The sequence below is a fragment of the Trachurus japonicus genome, chromosome 1, assembly GCF_045865225.1.
Source record: "Trachurus japonicus isolate A0001 chromosome 1, Traja_1.0".
NCBI classification, from domain to species: domain Eukaryota; kingdom Metazoa; phylum Chordata; class Actinopteri; order Carangiformes; family Carangidae; genus Trachurus; species Trachurus japonicus.
The window spans coordinates 2,668,084-2,687,727 of NC_140907.1; the positions used below are offsets into that span (position 1 = coordinate 2,668,084).

Sequence of the window (19,644 nt, forward strand, 5' to 3'; positions counted from 1 at the left end):
CTGCTTTAACTTTATGTATGTCACTTTTAACATTTCAGCAAACAACTGACATTACAATACGTAATGTATCTATCTACCTATCTGTCTAAAACACATGTGAATAAGCCTGCCCTCAGAGGTTGTCATAGTTGACCGTTGGTGATGGTCACATTTGGGATGATTAGCCTATAGGCCTGTTAGTAGATAGTGACAAAACAGTTGCTCAGAAAATGAAGATGACTGAACACGTTGATATGTTTTTTGTGTAGAACAATTGGAAACCCCTGCTAGCTAAACAAAAGAGGTGCTTTTATTTTTTATTAAGGAATTTGGCTCTAAACTTTGTATTGGAGTTAATGTGCAGCTGGATGGGACTGGCCTCGAGGCTCATGGTTCAAATTCTGTAAGTTTGTCTGCTTTTTTTTTTTTTTTAGCACAATGTGAGAAAGATAACAAGTTTGTCTGTGGAAAAAAAATCATATTTGTAGAGTGTAATTTGTGGCCATGTGTAAAGAGGAAAAATTTGGACAACTTCAGACAACTTCTCCCACTCAAGCTGATGACACTCACTCCAACGGATGGAAATTAGCTCCCAGCTAAATCCGACATATTTACTGCAATTAAATGTTGTGTTTTCTTGTATGTTCATGAATATGTGAGGTCCCATTTCAAATAAACCTTTAAATAAAAAAATAAACGTGTCTATTCTATGCAATAATTGTAATTTCTCCATAAATGATCGTAATCATTGAATAGTATTTGAAAATTCACATCAATAGACTAGACTTTGTCTAGCTACATTTTAATTTAATGAGTCTCTAGGTGAAAGTATACCAAAGCAGCAGACAACTGAAAAGTCCAATCATTTTTCAGTTTTTCACCTCCTCGCATTCATTCTCAATTACTTTGCCTAGATAGAAGTAACTGGCACTAATAATTAAAAAAACAACATTATCATTAAGACTGAGTCATGAATTTATTTAATAGCGATCATAAAAAAATGCCATTTAGAGTAACACAGAGCTTTCACTGTACCACTGAGCCATCACACAGAATGCAGCTAAATTGATTTAATCACCACGTAGCTGCACTATCTACAATTTGTCATTCTACTTTGTCCTTTTATACCAATAAGAGGAGATGGATTTACAGAGCACCACCATCAACATCACTCAAATTAAGCAAATCAAATTTGTTTTATTAACACAGTATATGGTTTGACACAGATCACCCCAATATGATGGGTAAGACAGATACCCAGATAGCCTATTATCCAAACACAGTTCCTTTCTGGGAGGCTGCTTCCTGGGTGTTAGAAACAATACCTGCAAACTGAAAGGGGAGACAAGGCAAAATGTGATAACAGAGAGGAAAAACACCATTATAATACAGTTACAGCTCTCAGTGGGTGTGACACAGTTCTGATATCTTAATAATGCACTCTTTTGTTAATGAAACCATTGGGATTCAGCGCTTTCAAGGCGATGGAGACAACATGTTCTTTTGTTACACAGAAAAGGGTCATTTTGAACTCGTTGTTGGGAGGAAAAAAACAGCTGTTCCCTGAATCTGTGTGTGAGACACACACCTGTAATATACTTTGTAGCTTCAACATTGTGTGTTTTTACTTTATCATCTTTGTAAATGACTGTCTTCTGATGTGTTTAATGTTACACAAGAGTGAATATTGCCAACTTCTATCCAGTAGATCATAGACCATGGTGTTAGTCACAGTTATTCAGTTCAACAGACCAGAGTTCCAAATTTGGTATCATAACAGTAGGGGAGACCGGGGTTGGTTGGCTACAGGGGTTGGTTGGCACACCCCTGTTTTCTGGCCTCCTGTTGGTCACAGACTCACAAATGTGACATCAAAATGATCATCTTTTTGAGCTGCACTTATCTAGTTTGTTAAAACATCTGAAAATTACTCACTTTTTTGCTGAGGGCAAAAAATCTGTTTTTTAGTACCAAAAGTAAAAAATTGCCCCCCGCACGTTATAAAATTGCTTTGGATAAAGATATTGGAAATGTGTTACTTCCAGTTTGTAGAGATAGGAGTCGGCTTCAATTTGATATGAAACTTGAAAGTCTTTGATGAGTGATGTTAACTGGGCAACATCATATATTCACAAAAGTGGGTTTGTTTTGGTCGGGGTTGGTTGGCACACTCATGTCGGAGTTGGTTGGCACACACAAACCAACCCCAAAATGCAGTATACATATATTAAATGTGATTAAACATAATTTCATACAATTCAGTGCACTGAGTGCAAGAAATGGGCACATGATTTATGCAGTGAAATGGGCCACAAAGCCTGTATGCCAATACTGTAATTCCAGTGATTCTATATAGGCCTTAATGTAAATAATCTGCTTCCACCCCACACAGCAAATCTAAAACACAGTGAGATGGAAAGACATAAAAATACAAAGAGGTGATATGCTATATTTAAGAATAAATCATATGTTCATTGAATATTTTCTCTTAAAAAAAAAAAAAAGAAGCTCAAATCATTTACTGTTTAATGTTCTGTGTACGTGTTATCTTGTTTGTGGCCTTAAATGCCCTGTTTTAGTGTTATACATGCAAATATATGCATGCACTATGCTATCTCCTTAAATTTGAATATATTGGAATTAAATTTCCAATTTATTATTATATTGGTTGCTTCATCCATTCATTTTTACATTGTGCCAACCAACCCCATGAAGTGTGCCAACCAACCCCGTGTCGGGGCTGGTTGGCACAAGTGCGCAGTATGATTTTATTCATAAATAAATTGATTTTAGAATATAACTGTGGACATGGAAATGTGTTTAGTTAAAGCTGACACCTTAACCTTTCATTTGATGCTGGTTTGAGTATTCTCACATAAATGATGCCAGAGTGCTATGGCAAAGAGTGAAAAGTGTGCCAACCAACCCCGGTCTCCCCTATTGATTATCCTCTCCCTGGTTCAGGATGGTGCCCACAAGGATAACTTTACAGGGTATATAGCCTACAGGAATCTTGAAGTTCATTTTAATACCTTTTTAAGACTTTTTCAAGACCTTTTCAATATTTTTTAATACCTCACCGCTACTTCAATGACACTTTTAACGTAACAGTTTTAGTTTGTGATAAAGACTATAGACGATACAACAGAATTCAAAATAGGCTAGGATAATAAATCAAAGGCAACGTTTATCAAAAAAACAAAACAACAATCTTCTTTTCTTTTTTATGTACTGGTTCATCTTTGTTTTTTAATAACATTTTTACAATGGTTTTTAGGTCTGAAACTCTTGGACAGTTAATTCAGAAAAAAATACCTTCAAAATTTAAGACTTTATAAAGTCGTGAAAAGACTTTTTTAATACTTTTTAAAGGTACATTGTGTAACTTCTCCTGTTATCTATTCACGAAAATCAATTATTTCGTTCAAAAGTAGGCTACTACGTTTTTCATTCATCAATAATTACCCCCATTAACAAACCTTTCAGCTCTGAATTTGCCGTTCATATCATTCATATCTACATGGAGCGGGTAAGCTCGGTGCTGGCTGCCATGTCGTGTCACCATGTTTTTACGTTCCGTGGCAGCGTGACCGTAGGAAACCACGGAAACTCAGCGGAGACACCGGAGCTGTCGGCTCAGATCGAGGTGGCGTCTGTGAAAAGTCACCGTGGTAACGCTGTGAGGACTGTGAGGACTGCACGTGAATGCTGCATTCAGGTGCAGTCGGAAAAATGGCCGTCGGTAACAAACCAGATGTCATTTTAGTCACAAAAGTCCAGAGAAAACCGGTAAAACGTGGGTCAGGTCAACAATACCACATCGCCATGACAACATATTGTCACGTGTATTGTTTTGCCTCGTGCTGATGGACCACTTGTTTACATAAAGGCTTGTTTAAGCCGTTACCTGGAGCGGCTGTTGTCCGTCTGCCATCTAACCGATTTCACGTGAATGCAGCATGAAAAATAACACTGAGTTGCTTGCGATTTACAACCGCACCACTAGATGGGAGTAATTCTTACACAATGTACCTTTAAGAATCTTAATTTTCCCAAAATTGATGTATCACCTTTTAATACTTTTCAAAACCCTGTGGATACCCTGCTTTAAGTGATTTAAAAGATAATATTAACATTTTTCAATGTTAATATTTTGTTCATTTTTGATATCTAATAGGCTAACTGATCAGTGATGCCCCTATATAGGCTAATGTAGGGATGTTGTTAAGAGACTTTTTAAAGAAAATGCAACTTATGATAAAGACTGTTTATAATTTAAGGAAGTAGGCTACCAGGTGTAAATAAGGGTTATATCACATCTGTATTTTAGACAGCTGCCACATCCTGTAAAATCCTGCAAAACAGTTTTGCAAACATGGAAAAGTTGAAACCTTTACATACTGAGCATATCCTACAATCAGTTGTTTACATCTCACATAAAAACTATTGTGTCCCACACTTTACTGTAGCTGCCCCTTGTGTGAACGCTGGTGGAATTTAAGCCCCCCGCAATTTCTGAACGACTTCCCACACTGTCCACAGATGTAAGGCTTCTCTCCGGTGTGGATTCGGAAGTGCCTGGTCAGTGCACCAGAGTGACGGAAACACTTTAAGCACACTGAGCAGGTGTATGGTCTCTCTCCCGTGTGTATGCGAAGGTGGGTCTTGAGGTTCTCCATGCGGTTAAACTCTCGGTTGCACTCGGTGCAGCGGAAGGGGCTGCAGCCGGGGGGGTAGAGCATCGGTCTGGTCCTCTTTCCCCCCGCCATGGGCTGCTGAGAACGCTGCTGGAGCTTCTGCTGGCACTGGTTGTAATGCCGCCGCAGTAAGCTGGGCAGATGGAAAGTCTGAGCGCAGAACTTACAGGCGTAGGCGTTGGTGTGGCTGAGGTTGCGGCCGCCCTGGATATGAACTCCATAAATCTGTGGCCGGGTTTCTGGGATGGGAGCTGCTTCTGCCAGCTGGAAGATGGGGAACTCGGAGGAAAGAGATGGGAGATCTGGGGGTGCTGGAAGACCTGTAGTCACATTTGAAGGGGGAGATATAGAAGGAAAATCACCACATGGGGGAGGATGGGAGGGGGGTTAAACTTTAAACATAATTATGAAAACTTTACATGTACCAGACAAAACAGATTATTTAAGCAATATCGCACGAGAGAGAGTGTTGTTGTAGCTACTGCATATCAGCACGGGTGTGATTCCGTCGTAGGCACCAGGCCGCAGATAATCACACCGTGCTGATATCAAGGGGGCAGTTGTGAAGCTCACTTCCGCGTTCAAAAAACTGCAATCCTCTCGGCTGCCGCTGGGGGCTCGCTGGTGTCAGAAAGCAGCATTCTCCATAGACCCACATGTTAAAGGGACAACGAGGAGTTTCTATTCGGTTATAAAAAAGTCTCACGTTAATGTGGATGAATCTCCGCTACCCACACTTGTTAATGGGCCCTTTTTTGATAAATATATCGTTCTGTCCATATCGTTATTTTGGTATTATTAGTGGTGGTGGAAATGCTGGTCGAGCCGACCAGCATTTCCTTCGTGGCGAGTCATGAGAATAACGCAGCCAAATCGCTGTTTATGGTCGGAACTACGACGGTATGTGAACCTCTTTGAACCTCTGACTTTAATTATTGATGAATGAAAATGAATGAGTCTGTCTTGCGCCGGTCAAAGAATTTCACGGTGCGCGCAGAGGCTCATAAATGTAGTGTGAAAACGCTTCGCTTTTCCAAAACTCCTCGTTGTCCCTTTAAAATCGCCGATTTTACATCCTCAATAAACATAATCAAAGCCTGGTGTTATGACGTTTTTTGGTCTCAACCGATAGTTTCTACCCCCGCACACACTCTGAGGGGGGTGAATTTTTTTTTAACTCTACCGTTTTACTGTTATTAGGTTAAAACTCTGGCCAATTAGGGCGCGGAAACGTTGTGTGACAGGTCCGTGGACAGCTGCTTCGAGGCCAGTGGGCGGGTTCTCGGCCGGCCAATCCAACATGGCGCTGTTCAGGCCGCCATATTTGAGTCACAAAAACTCCCCAAAACCAATGGGTGACATCACAGATGCTACATCCATATTTTTTACAGTCTATGGCTGATATAGCTACAGTACAACAGCACGACCTCGAGTGTGATATTGCTTTTATACAACAGTGCTACGAGCACATTTCATTAGTTAACAGTAATAAGCAACAAGAGATTATGATTTGTTTGTTTATTTAATCATTTATTCGGCTCCACCAGCACAAATAGTTCCGCAACTGAAGGGAGACAAGGCTGTTGCCAGGCAACACATAAACATTTCTACACACTAGCTCACTACTCTGTTATGTGTCAGAGCGATTGATATGGCTCTGCTCTGTGTCCGCCGCTACTTTCTAACATTCATCTGAATGTTTCCATTTTTTTAATCAAATTTTTATTTTATTTTAATTCAGACACAAAACAAATGATGACGTAAGCCACTGAACATACCGTTACATCAACCACCCCACCCTCCCCCCAAATACTAAAAAAACTAAAAAAATACATAGCCTATGAAAATATCCTGGGGCGGTGGATGGCGCAGTGGTTAAGGCGGCCGCCCCATGTAGAGGCTAAAGTCCTCACCGCAGGCGGCCCCGGTTCGAATCCTGCGTCGGGCAGCCCTTTCCTGCATGTCATTCCCCCTCTCTCTGCCTCCCCCTTTCCTGTCTGTCTCTACTGATCTATCAAATAAAGGCAAAAAAACCCCCAAAAATATACTTAGAAAAGAAAATATCCTGAAAGAAAGAAAGGGGGGAAAAAAAGAAAAAAAAGGAGAGAATTAAGACAATGCGGCTAAAACAAACAACAATGATCAAAATAGAAAGACTTGTGGAATTGTGGGATAGCTAATGTAGCCTAGGCCTAGGAGATTAGGTTAATACAAGATGTCAAGTGAGGTAGTCAGATACACAAACAGGTCACAGTGAGCTTTTCAGCGTTTCAGCCGTAATGAACCATATTGACATTCGCCTCTTTAGCCCCATTTATTCGGGCTGTCGACATCTCCATATGACATCAAGAAAAGTTCAAAGCCATTGTTTGATGGTCAAAGTGTGAGGGGGCTTCCAACTGAATGTTTCCATTTATTGTGCAACCACTGAAACATGAGTCCGTTGACGCTTTGGTGGCACGCTGTGTGTTTCTGGTGAGCTAACAGCTCCATCATCAGACAGCTCGTTGCTCCTACATCGTTTCCGGCTCTCAGATGGTCTGCAGTAGCTCTCAGACCTACGAAAAAAAGTTTTTGTTTAGATATGTGTAATGGTAAATTTGAATATTCCTTTGTTTTAATCACTTGAGATGTATCCACACCCTGCCCCCCCCAAGATATCAGATCTCCTTTTGTTTGTTACCCATTTGTGTATTTTAACCTAGACGTCTTCACGTTGTCGTGGCAACTTGTCGGCCGGCAGAAGTCTCTATTTCATTATTCACCAACAGCAAACAGCTAAAAATTTCCATGACATATGTATTTGCGACCTGATTGAGTCACAGTGACCCAAATTTCAAAGTTGAGATTTTGGTATCAATGGAAAGATTAGAAAATAAGCTTTAAAATGATACCCTAGTCAAAGTCATAAACGGTTCAAAACTTGTCATGTTTTGTTGATGTTTTGTAAAACATGTGCAAGCGTTGTGTCTACGTTTGGTTTAGCATCGATGCTACTCAGTTTAGCATTTGTTTCTGTACCTGTCCCTTCTTGTCATAGGGCACCATTCAATGACCGTCGGAAAGCGGAGAATCCCGCGATTCAGATGCAGTTTACAGCTTGTCTGTATCATGAACGGTTCAGAAGATATTTCATGTTTTGCACCGAAGCGACGCTCATTTTTAGAGGGTTTAAGTTGCAGGTCAACTTTAATCATCATTTACGTGCCTTTTCTCAATTATCTGGACTGTGAAACTTTGGGAGATTGTTTTTGAATGTCATTGCTTTGAAATTAGGGTAAAACATTTTTTTGGATTTTCTATGTGTTTTCCACGTTATCAGCTGATTATCTAAAAATAGAACGTTGCGACATCCGACTCATTTTGATAGAACGGGTCACATTTTATGTTCTGCGACACAGTGTCAAAATGTGTAAAGCCATCTCACCTATGCCCACTCACTGCCATGATCCCCCTCGCCTCGAGTCCCGCATCAGACAGTTTCTGTATGGCGTTGGCAGTGGCTCTCAGGCTGTGGTTGGTGTAAGTCCTGTGTGTCCCCGCCTCCTTGCACATCCTGGGTAACATCTGGGACAGCTGGTTTACTCCCAGGGGATGGACGCTAAACCAGAAGCCGTCTGTCGTCACTGTCCCCCTCCTCAGCTGCAGATACAGGGCCTTTGCACCGGGCGGAATCTTCTTTAAATATTTTTCGAGCGAGGCTACCGGGCAGAGCGCATTTCCTCGCTCCTCGTACATAGCGGCCCTCCGGGTTTCTCCGTCTCTCTCCAGCGGGTCTTTAGGATTTTTTGTTTCTTCATTGAGCGACATGGTGAAATATTTTGCTCCGTTGTCGTCACATTTCAGTACGAATGAGTCGGGTTTGAGGTCCCGATTCCCCTCCTTGCCCCTGCGTCCAAAGTGCAACTGAATATCATACCAGACCTTGTTCAGTAAGCCTTGAGGATTGTCTGGACTCAGCGCTGCAGAATATTTTAAGATGCGCTGGTCTTCGGGTGAGATCGGGGGGTGGTGTTTTGTTCTGTCCTTCCCTGCCCTTCTGATCTCTCTGACGACTCCTTTGAAAACATTGTTTGCCGATATAAACTCCGGGTCCTGCATCAAATTCAACGAACGGCTAACTGGAGGTTCATTGATGTATCGATTTAATCCAGCCCGAAGTCCAAGGTAGCTGCTGATGCTGTAGAGCTCCCCTTTAGTTGTCCGGATCGATCCATAAAACTGCCTCAACACTGTGTTCAGCTCGGTCTTCTCAACCAACTGAAAGTTGACCTGGATATTTTTTAGATTCATCCAGGTCTGAAGGCAGTTCAGAGCCCAGGTTGTCTGCCTTACAGTGTTAGCGTCATTTTTGCTCCTCTCTAATTTGTCGAGGTCGGCTGATGTCATATCAGCACACCTGGTTTGCGCTGATGTATCCAGGCCTCTTTCCGTCCCTTCGTCCTCCTCCTCCTCCGAGTCTGATGATGACCATTCATAATTTAAATCAAATGTTATTTGTGGAAATATGTCCATCTTTGCGGTGCAACGTGTGCCACAATCTAAGATATTTAACAGCTGATGTAACGTTAATAACAGTTATTAGAACGCCTGTAAAGCGGAGTGATAATGTCTGTAAAAAGTCCCAGTGATGTATATCAACACTCATGGAATGTCTCTTGTCCAATCAAATTACTTGGATGGGACCGGTCGGAACTATCTGTTGTATCCACAAGTTTCCGAACGTCATCTGTGGTCAAAACTGGCTTCCGGTTTTGCCGGTTTGGTGGAATTGTACGTTTACGTTTCCATGGTTTTCAGTCGTTGTCATAGTTGCGGTAAACACATTGATCTATTAACGCTGGCTTTTAACACGGATGTCAATTTGTGTGATATCCACTGTTAAAAGCTGGTGTGATGATCCAGGCGTTTTACAGATTTTCATTGAAAAAAAAAAAAAAAAAAAAAAAGAAATCCATGCATTTACCGCGACTACCGAAACCATGGAAACATAAACATAAAATTCCACCGGAAGAGCAAAACCGGCAAAACAGGCACGTTTTTGACGTTCGGAAAAAGGTGGATAAACTACTTTAACTTCTGTAGATACATAATCAATTTGATTTGCATAAGCTGAAAGCTGCAATGACCAAAATTAAAACAAAAAATGCTTTAAATATTTCACTGTGTGTAATTAATCTAGAATATGAAAGCTTCACTCTTTGAATGAAATTACGAAGAAAAAATAAAAAATAAAAAAATACTGATATGACATAAGGAAAATGCATTCTGTTTAAGTTTAATGAACTGCTGCTGTATATTCACTGACAATCAGTGATTAGAATTTGAAGATGCTAAATATTAGTAATAATTGTTAACCAATAACCACATTGTGATTTGTCACTGCAGGTGCACATTTTATTATCATTTCCATGTGTGCTCTCTCTCTTACCTTGAGCCAGCCTGGTGCAGGACACCTGGGTGTTGGAGTCTTGGCTCAGACTATCCAGTGCTTCTGGTTCCCACTCTGACATTTTGGATTGGACTGCCGACATGCAATCCAGGCTAAATTCCTCAACTTTGATGGAGTCTAAACAGCAAGCTGAAGCATCCCACTGCTCGTCTTCTGGCGTCTCCTGCTTCACCGTTACCTGCTCTGATGTGGACCCGTCATCAGTGCTGCTTGCTGCTGCTGAGTGGTGGCCCTCAACTGATGGTTCCTGACATGACTGGTCAATGTCTTCTACCTTCACCACAGAGACACGGGGAATCTCTTCAGCAACTTCTGTGTAAAAAAGATCAACAACAGTGAATATTTTACAAGGATAGAATAAAATATGCACCATTTCATAATCAATCAGAATCAGAACTGTTTTTTTTATTGCCAAGAGCAGTAGAGGTCAGTTTACAGCATGAGGAACTTGTCTTGGTCTCAGGTGCAAACATAAAAGTAGCCTACCAAAAAAAGTTTAAAGGGAGGGATAAAATATAATTAAGAATTTAAATAAAATAGAATGGATTAAAATATTCTAGTGCGAGAGATATGCATACTATATGCAAAAAAAATATGCATATAGGCTACTATAAATACACAAATACTATATAAAAGAATAGAATAAAGATATATTGTAAATTTCCCCACTGTGGGACAAATAAAGGAATCTTAACATAATACAAAATACTACTAAATAAGTTATTGTGCAAATTGTTGTAGTATGCATTCATCTCAGTACATTAGAGCACAGTAATTTCACTTTTCAGAGGCATTCAAACCAACCATTAAATTCAGTGCAGTGATAATTGTTCTTCAAGGATCGTGACTGTCTCTTAACACATACAGAACTAACACGTGTGTCACTATAGAGTTTAACACTTGTGTGTCTGCAAAATGTGTGAAAACAATCAGCACCTCCAGCTGTTTATGCAGTTTCTGTGCAGCTACAATATACAGCCGACAGCAAAGCCATAGAACACAATGAAAACGCCTCGCATACCTTTAGTGCATCCATTGATCAACTCTTCCCCTGGGTGCAACAGTTGTGTCTTATCATCATGACCTGGCCCCTGCTCTTCATGTTGGGGCAGGACGTCACCTCTGACCTCTCTGCAAGAGACTTCGGGGTCCGGTTTGATTTGATTACAAGCAGGTTCAGGCAGTCGATCCGCTTCCTTTGTGGCACTGAAGTGTCCCCCTCTTTCCCTGATGCTCTCCGACGACTCCAGCATCGCCTCGACGCTCTGCAGCCTGGCTTTCAGGGACTCGTTCTCCCGTCGCATCTCCTCATAGCTGTGTCCTGCAGCCGGACCCACCAGCTTCTTCACCTCGCGGACTGCTATCTGCACGGCCACCTCGAACGCGCCATGTATCGCCTCCACGAGCTCCTCTTGTAGACACCGCGCCGCCTCAGCCCCGCGTGCATCAGCCAGCACACATGGGCTTTTCACGGTCCCCGCAGCCTGCGACTTCATGGTGCATTCAAGGAGAAGGACATTGGCTCAAGCAGAGAAATATTCAGCGCTCGGTGTGGTGTGGTAAACCGTCGACAGAATTCCCCGTGCCCCGGTGAAAACCTTGTAGCGAGGCGGAGTGTTTACAAGGGAAGCGACGGGTTTCTACATCCGCCCACAGCTTCAAGTGGCAACCCTCTGTGACGTCACCCATCGTTTTTTTTTTTTAACTTTATTAACATTTATGTACAGAACAATATTGTTGTGCCAGGGGGAGAAAAAAATATATACAAAGAGTTATGCTTACCATGTATATATTAAAAAAAATCTATATATATATATATATGTATATAAAAAAAAATTAAGTAAAGAAGATCATATTAAATAAATAAATACTTATCCAAAATAAAATTGGTTTTTAACGCTTTTGGTATTTCAAGTCCTTTGGTGTCGTTGAAAAAAAAAAAAAACTCTCAACTTTCAAAAAAAGTGCAAAGTTTGGTTTTCCGTCAGTCCATTTATCACCCATCGGTTTGTGAAGGCCGTTTTGCAGAGAGGTTTTTTTTTTTGGGCTCTCACTGGACGTCGCCATCTTGAGTTTTTGGAAAACCTTATTTGGACGAGAGGGCGGAGCTAGAGGAGCAAGGGGCGGGTCTGACCCGTGTCTGAGGTATAATGCGTCTGCCACCTACTGGCACAGGAGCTGCACCTATGAGCTGCACCAGTTCAGTAGAATAAAATAGTTTTTCTCGATTGCCAAGACACATTTCTCGGAAGCTGCTCTCCTTTTCTCTAAACCGTGAACACAAACCCCAATTTTCAAGCTACATTCACAAAACCTCAGACTCTTCTTGCAAAACCAAACTTTCACCTCAAAACTGAACTATGTTGTCTAATCGTGCCCCGAGTCAATCAAAATTAAAAACACTACTGAGCAGTCAATAAACACTACATAGAAAAATAGAAAACACAATGCTCAGGACATGAATCTATAGAAATAAATGTGTATTGTTCATTGTAGGCTAAATGCATGTTAATGCAAAACAAAAAACCTGTGCATTTAGCACTTGTACACACATCATTTGTGTGATCAATTGAGCTGTGTTGTGTTCAACCGTTGAAACCTGTGCTTTAACATTGTGTGCCAGCCCTTTTATTAAATAGCTCAAGGGGGGAAAAAACATTTGTTTGTATCTTGTTCCATTCTTGATTTATCTTAAGTTGAATAGAGTGTTGTGGAAATTTTCTGTTGCTGCTGCTGGTGAAAAATGAAATAGAGACTTGCCGGCCATCATGATTTTATTTCCTTGCAAGGAGGTCAGTTCAAACCCAAGTGGGTGATGGTAAAGAAAAGACAAAAAGACAATGGGGAGACCGAAACACTTATACCTGAGGAAACGCCCCCTCAGGTATGCCACACCCCTTTGTCTGCTGCAGGGGCCAGTCCAATACTCTGTGTGTTTTCAATGCTCTTTTGTCTGTTGCAGGTATTGGCACCGACGCCCGAGGGTGTATTTTCACACCTGGGGCATCCTACAGGGTTACATGTTAAGAGGTCTAGACATTAGAATACACAAATGGGTAACAAACAAAGGAGTTCTGATACCTTGGGAGGAAAGCAGGGGTTGGGAACATCTCAAGTGATTAAAACAAAGGAATATTCAAATTTACCATTACAAGAGCCTGGTTGCACCAAAAGACCACTTTTTTTCTAGAAAGCTGAGAAAAATGCATTTTTGTGAAAGAAAGTCTCTCAAGAAAAACTGGATTTATCCGTTTTCATTTTGGCTTCAAAACATCTCATTCACATGTTTTTCATTGTACAATAAAAACATAAAAAAATACAATAAAAAAGATACAAGTAGGAGTCCTACTCTGCAGAGTGATGCCTGCTCTCTTACAGTTGCTGCTCCCTCACCAACACCACACACGATTTTGGCACTCAATGAGTTAATCGTGTTTGACTTTTGCCACCTGTGCTCACCATTATGCAACACAGGTGCATCACAATGAAAATGTGTTGGCATGTTTTGTCTAAAGGTGAAAAGTGCTTATAAGAGTAACTGAGCATTTGGTTCAGACAATAGGGTTTAGTGTTTTAGCAATTGAGAAAAACTGTAAAATAATAAAAGAAGCTGTCAAAGTGATATTCAGAGAAAAGCCTTTATTATGTTCACATCTGAAAACTCCCAATAGATTCAAATGACAGGTTTAACACCAAACACATGGTGTTAACAAATACAACGTCCCGTCCATCAGCCACGGCCTTTATAGTACTCCAAGTTTGCCAGCACCCAACCAGAGGGCCCGAGGACGGTCATGGTCAGCACGGTCATCACCAACACAGACTCCTGCAAGACACACAGCCATGTTGGCATTCACAGCTAAAACAACAGCAACAACAACCTCATTATATAGCCTATATATAGTATAAAACATTCAGCCACATGCAAAAATGTAACACAAGACCAAAGAAGGTGAATCTGCACTTACCACCACACCAATGTTATCTTTTGCTGGCTTGCCATGGATATAGCTGGCTCTCTGCTGAATCATTACCCCTGCCCTGGGAGCCAGAGGCCGTCCAGACCTCAGCAGTCCAGCAAACAGTGTTACAGGCATCATGTTTAATGTGGAAGAGACCACCTGTACCAGACTACGGCAGAGGAGGAACTACCTGGGAAGGGTTGGTACTTTTAAATTGGCTGAACCACTGCACACCTGCTAATTAGTTTGGTTGTAATTAGGTTGCCTTCAGGTGCTATAGGAAAAAACAACACATCTTTGAGGAGTTCACTCCGTCAATAATGTTCTTCTCAATCATTCAACACTCAATCATCAGGTGCAAACATAAAAGTAGCCTATACAAAAATAGTTTAAAGGGAGGGATAAAATATAATTAAGAAATTAAATAAAATAGAATGGATTAAAATATTGTAGTGCAAGAGATACGCATACTATATGCAAAAAAATATGCATATAGGCTACTATAAATACACAAATACTATATAAAATAATAGAATAAAGATATATTGTAAATTTCCCCACTCTGGGACAAATATTGCTTGAGAAATTAGAGCTTCTTGTTACTAAAGTTAGACTAAATTATGATCATGTCTTGACTATGAGTCATTTTCTCCAAAGACATTTTATTTATAAGTATTATCCCAATGTGTGATAAAAACTCCAAGTTTACACCAATATATCTACCTTCCTGTATCACAATATAATTTTTTCCCCTATAATTTTGCTGTGCAGAAACTGAGGCTGCAGAGTGTGCAGATGAGATGGACCAAATTAGTTTAACTGAAATTGAATTAAAAACAAAACAAAACAAAACAGCCACCATATGGTGATGTGCAGTTCAACAGGCAATGAAGAGTAGCAGCTTTGAGCTGTAGTCCACTGGTTCAGCCAGTTCATCTTAACCAACCTAAAGGTCACTATGTGAGAGCTCTGCCGACTCCACTTGAATGAGTTCACTCTATTAATCTCATGTGTAACCACTTACAGCAGTGGACCACGCAGACATAAAGACAGTCTGTCACAGATAATTGAACATTACTGGTTTTCAGATGCAGAGTTGGGCTAGGATGAAACAGAGCTGACTGAAGTCATGAGGGAAATGCTTCTCTATGCACAAAGCACTAAACAATAAGTAAGGCACATAGTAGCCTATATAAAAGGGCCTGTTGAAACGAGGATACTTTAATAGGTCTTGGCTCACTCCATTTTCTTTTTCAGCAGGATCAAAACCACTAAATTTGTCCAAGAGCAGAACAGACTTCATAAACAGACTATAATTGAAAACTGTCAGTAGAGTTTAGTTGCATGCTCTTTATTGCTGCTCTGATTTCCTCCGGTCCGTGACCTCCTCCGTGGTATTTGTTTTCTCGGCTGTATTTTTGATCATTTTTATTGTAATATTAGAATTTGTGTCCACATTGCAGCAACATACTAAAAGCTTTAGGGCCATGGTTTGTCCTGCCATAGTCAGACCATATAGGCTGTTATAAATAGGCCCATGCAGGATCTTCTATTCACTCTTAAGGCGTTCCTGTTCCTGTTTGTTTGTTCACATTGTCTCTTACTGTCGCTCACTGGCTCTTGTTGTGAGGTGAGCACCTCAGTACTGACGTCATTAATGGATTACTCTTTGATTATTCCTTTCCCCAATGGCTCCACGGGCCACTGACGCGCCGGTCGGAAGTGGGTCGGCTCAGCATTAGCGGGTGTGAAGGTTGTAGTCTGCATGCTGGTTCAGTAATAAGGTTGTTGTCCGTCTGTAGTGCATGCTTGGAGTCTGTCTCATTCAAACAACAGAGGGTAAGGTAAGCATTCTCATTATGTTTAATACTCTATATATACTCTTCAATAGCTCCCAGTCATAGTTTTTGTTGTTGCAGTAGACAGCAGTGAACAATTTCAACAATTTTTTAAATGAAACCGACTTAATCAATGACTTTTAGAAATCTTGTTATGTTTGTACAGGAATAAGAACTGATATCATCAGAGGGTAGCAACCTGGTGTATATTCAATTTCCCATCTTTGTATATCAATATTGTCTAGTACCTGTCTCTGAAGGTCATTAAATAATTATCAGTAGTGGGTGAAAATATTGTTTGCCCAGAAGCCTATACCATCAAGTAACCTCTAAAAACATGGCTTATGTAGGGGTTTAGTTTCTTAGAAGGGTACATGTGGTAGTATTTGAATCAATTGAATCCGTGAATCAATATGAAATTATTTAGCAGCAAATCTGGGATGTAAATATGTCCTGGTTAACTTTGGGTACTGTGGTGTGATAGATGTTGGTTGGTTAGTTGAGCAAATCATTTTTTAAACTGTTCTATTATATTTACTGTCCCAGATGATTGATGAAGAACAGACCTGATCAGATTAATCGGCAATGAAAATAAGTTGGTTGAAGCCTGAGTGAGGCTGAGCATGTGCGTCACTCTCCCTACACATTTAAGAGCCATGATATAATGAGATAAGGCTTCGTCACACAGGAAAGGGCAGCAGAGCTAACAAGGTTTTTTGGCTGTGGCTGTGGAAATGTGGCTGTGAGCTGTCTGTGACCCCTTTTGGTCTCCTTCCTTTCTCTCCCCCTTTCAGCTTACCTTCCTGTAAGCCCTCTTACCTTCCCCCCTGTCCTGATCTCACCACCTCTGGAAGCTCTCTGTCCACACACAACATGGCAGACACCCCAGCATCTACCTTCACTGAGGACGGTGTGTCCGTGCAGTGGAAATGTTCCGATCGACGCAGCAGCAGGAAGCCGGGGTGCTCCAATATCTTCTCCGGGGTCAACCTGCACCAACTGCACAGGCTGTTCAGAGCAGCGGGAGACAGAGACGCCGAACATCGAGCAAAACTGGTGTGGAGGGGAATGGATGCGGATATGGAGGGAGCAGAAGAGAAGGAGGAGGAGGAAGGGGAGGAGAGGCAGGTTGACGCAGGACTCGCCCAGGCCATGGTGGGGCTCAGAGTCAGGATGAGGAATAAAGCAGGAATCAGGGTGGAAGGACACAGAGACCACAAGTGGCTCAAAACGTCGGGATATCTCAGGTAGGTGACGGTGTCAAATAGCAAGAGGCTGGAAAAAAGTAAAGAAAGCATGTGAAAAGTGTAGACGAGGAGTTAAATCAGGGGTGTCAAACTCATTTTAGTTCAGGGGCCACAAACAGCACAATATTTGATCTCAAGTGGGCCGGACCAGTAAAATAATAGCATGATAGCCTATAAAATTATTATTTTTTAAACTTTTTAATTCATTATTAATATGTTTACAGTTACTGAACTATCCTTTTACAAACATATTATGAACAACCTGAAATTTCTTGATAAAAATATGTGCAATTTCAAATTTTCACACTTGACAAATTCATCCCGAGGGCCGGATTGGACCTTCTGCCTGGCCGGTTTTGGCCCGCGGGCCGCATGTTTGACACCCCTGAGTTAAATAGACATGATAAATCCTTCTAATATTTTGTTATTGGAAGAAACTTCTTTGTTCTCCCCTTACTCTATTAAAGCAGAAGTAAGCGATCCGGTCGTTTTGACTAACTTCTTGTCAGCCGATGGAGTTAGCAGCCCCCGCCCTCGTCATGGATCTATTGGTCCTCGTCCCTACGTCACCACATCCCTTGGCTGCACACACAGCCCTACATGCTGTTCTCTCTCCTCATTGGATAAAGGTTGTAGGATACAAGGAAAGTTTTCTCCTCGGCTTACAGCAGAGCAGAGTGACTGACAGACCCGTGTTTCAGACCAAACACTCTATATAAGTGATTGCTGTCGGAAGATATAACTATTTAAGACTTATATTAACACAAATATTCCGCTTACTTCTGCTTTAATAATGAAATAACTGCCATTAGTTGAACTTCTTGGTGTTCAAGGCCCTGTCTATCCTATATCCAGACTCCAAATGCTTCATAAAATGCAGTGTGTAAATTGTCATGTGCCTAACAAACTCAGCATGACCTCACAGGACTGTCCTCTCCCTGTCTCTCCCACACACATACACGCATAACACAGCGTTCAACATTCCTCACTGAGATGAAATTAGATTTGTTGGAGGAGTAATGAAGTGCCACAGAATGGTAAAATGGTGCCGTGAGTCTACAGGACAGTGTAGTAATAACAAAATGGCGTACAGGCATCATTTCATTGACCTCAGCTGGATGGAACGCCATGATATTTTACAAAGACGTTCATTGTGAAATTTTGAGTGACATAGCCTATCTCAACCACTGTGAAATGGATTGTGATTAAATTCATTGTAGATCTTGATTTCCTCTTAAGGAATAATTTTGATGACCCTGCCCTTACCATACTTTTTCATCTCACGTCATCATTACATCAAAATATTAATTATCCCCTACATACCGTATGCAAAAAAAACGTAAATTCCCATCAGCCCTCAGCTCTACCTTGTTTCAGTGCTAATTAGCAAATGTCTAGGTTTAGTGAACATGCAGAATGTTAAATCTGCTAACTGATGTTAGCATTTAGCTCAAAGAGTATTTTCATGTAGAAACATCTTACATGTGGTCTAACATGTTATTCCTATGATAATATAACTAAATCAGATTTCACCTCTGTGCTCCAGGATTGACGAGCCTCTATCCAGCTACACTGTTGTGGGTGAAGAGGCCGAATCAGTGCCAAGTTCTGGAGAGTTCCTGCTGTCCCCTGAAGAAGACATCCCAGAGAACCAAAATCCATTTAAACCCTCCTCGTGGAGGTTGGGTCTGGCAAGGCAGGACAATGCCAGAGACTCTGAACGCTACCTTCACCGCATCCTCCACTAAAAGCTGATTGGAGTAAATGGAAGAAGATGCAATAAAGTCATGAAATGCAGGACTGATTCTGAAAGGACACATTGTATTCCTACTTTTAGCAACTCCTGCTTACATGCACTGTACATGTCAAACCCCAGCACAAAGACATCCCAGTGAAACCTGGTAAACCTGCTTTGGGATTAGTCCAACTGTTATAGGTCATTCAGAATGAAACAAGTTGTGTTTAACAGAAATCAGCTGGTGTGTAAGGCTGAAATTACATTTCTGATTTTCTGTATTTTAAATGTACAACAGGCACTGAACTTTCCACAGATTTATTTTCATGATAAAGAATCTAACAATGCATTAAATGTTAATGTTTCCAGAGTATTTTTTATTTGATATGTTGTTACTTATAATCAGTACTGACATGTCCAAAGTGAGATATCATCAATCGCTGTAGTAAGTAACATTCTGGCAGGCCAGAGAGGAACCCACAGCTTTGTCTATCATTAAATCTATTGATGCATTTTTTTTTTTTACAGCTGTATAAATAGTTGTCAGTAATGTGTCTGCCTCTATCTGCTGTGTTCAGCAGTGACTGTCACAGCTTTTGCACTAAAAACAGCTGGCTGAAGTGGATGGAAACAACACTGTGTGGGCTGAGAGTGGAATATAATAGGTGTTGCTTATAGAAACTTGATGAAGCACGGTGTGATAGACAATAGGCACTGATTGTTGGACTGTAATA

General features: G+C 41.0%; 2 protein-coding genes across 2 annotated transcripts; one reads left to right on the forward strand and one right to left on the reverse strand.

The window, feature by feature from the left end:
- Positions 1–3,598: 3,598 nt before the first annotated feature.
- LOC146991133 (uncharacterized) lies at positions 3,599–11,725 on the reverse strand. The gene is made up of 3 exons (XM_085789839.1): positions 11,150–11,725; positions 10,108–10,440; positions 3,599–4,996 (listed from the first exon to the last, which is right to left on the reverse strand). Exons 1-3 carry the CDS (start codon positions 11,622–11,624, stop codon positions 4,440–4,442), a joined length of 1,365 nt encoding a protein of 454 aa, XP_085645965.1. The 5' UTR covers positions 11,625–11,725; the 3' UTR covers positions 3,599–4,439.
- Positions 11,726–15,803: 4,078 nt separating this feature from the next.
- avpi1 (arginine vasopressin induced 1) lies at positions 15,804–19,128 on the forward strand. Its single transcript, XM_085779525.1, has 3 exons — positions 15,804–15,934; positions 16,723–17,175; positions 18,722–19,128. Exons 2-3 carry the CDS (start codon positions 16,802–16,804, stop codon positions 18,921–18,923), a joined length of 576 nt encoding a protein of 191 aa, XP_085635651.1. The 5' UTR covers positions 15,804–15,934; positions 16,723–16,801; the 3' UTR covers positions 18,924–19,128.
- The last annotated feature ends 516 nt before the right edge of the window (positions 19,129–19,644 follow it).

Bases quoted from the DNA above. Each gene is read 5' to 3' on its own strand.
- LOC146991133 (XM_085789839.1), bottom strand. From the start codon at position 11,624: ATGAAGTCGCAGGCTGCGGGGACCGTGAAAAGCCCATGTGTGCTGGCT. The intron at 10,441-11,149 runs GTATGCGAGGCG...TTTTTTACACAG, and splicing joins GATCAATGGATGCACTAAAG to AAGTTGCTGAAGAGATTCCC. The intron at 4,997-10,107 runs GTAAGAGAGAGA...ATGTGACTACAG, and splicing joins CTGCACCAGGCTGGCTCAAG to GTCTTCCAGCACCCCCAGAT.
- avpi1 (XM_085779525.1), top strand. From the start codon at position 16,802: ATGGCAGACACCCCAGCATCTACCTTCACTGAGGACGGTGTGTCCGTG. The intron at 17,176-18,721 runs GTAGGTGACGGT...TCTGTGCTCCAG, and splicing joins AAAACGTCGGGATATCTCAG to GATTGACGAGCCTCTATCCA.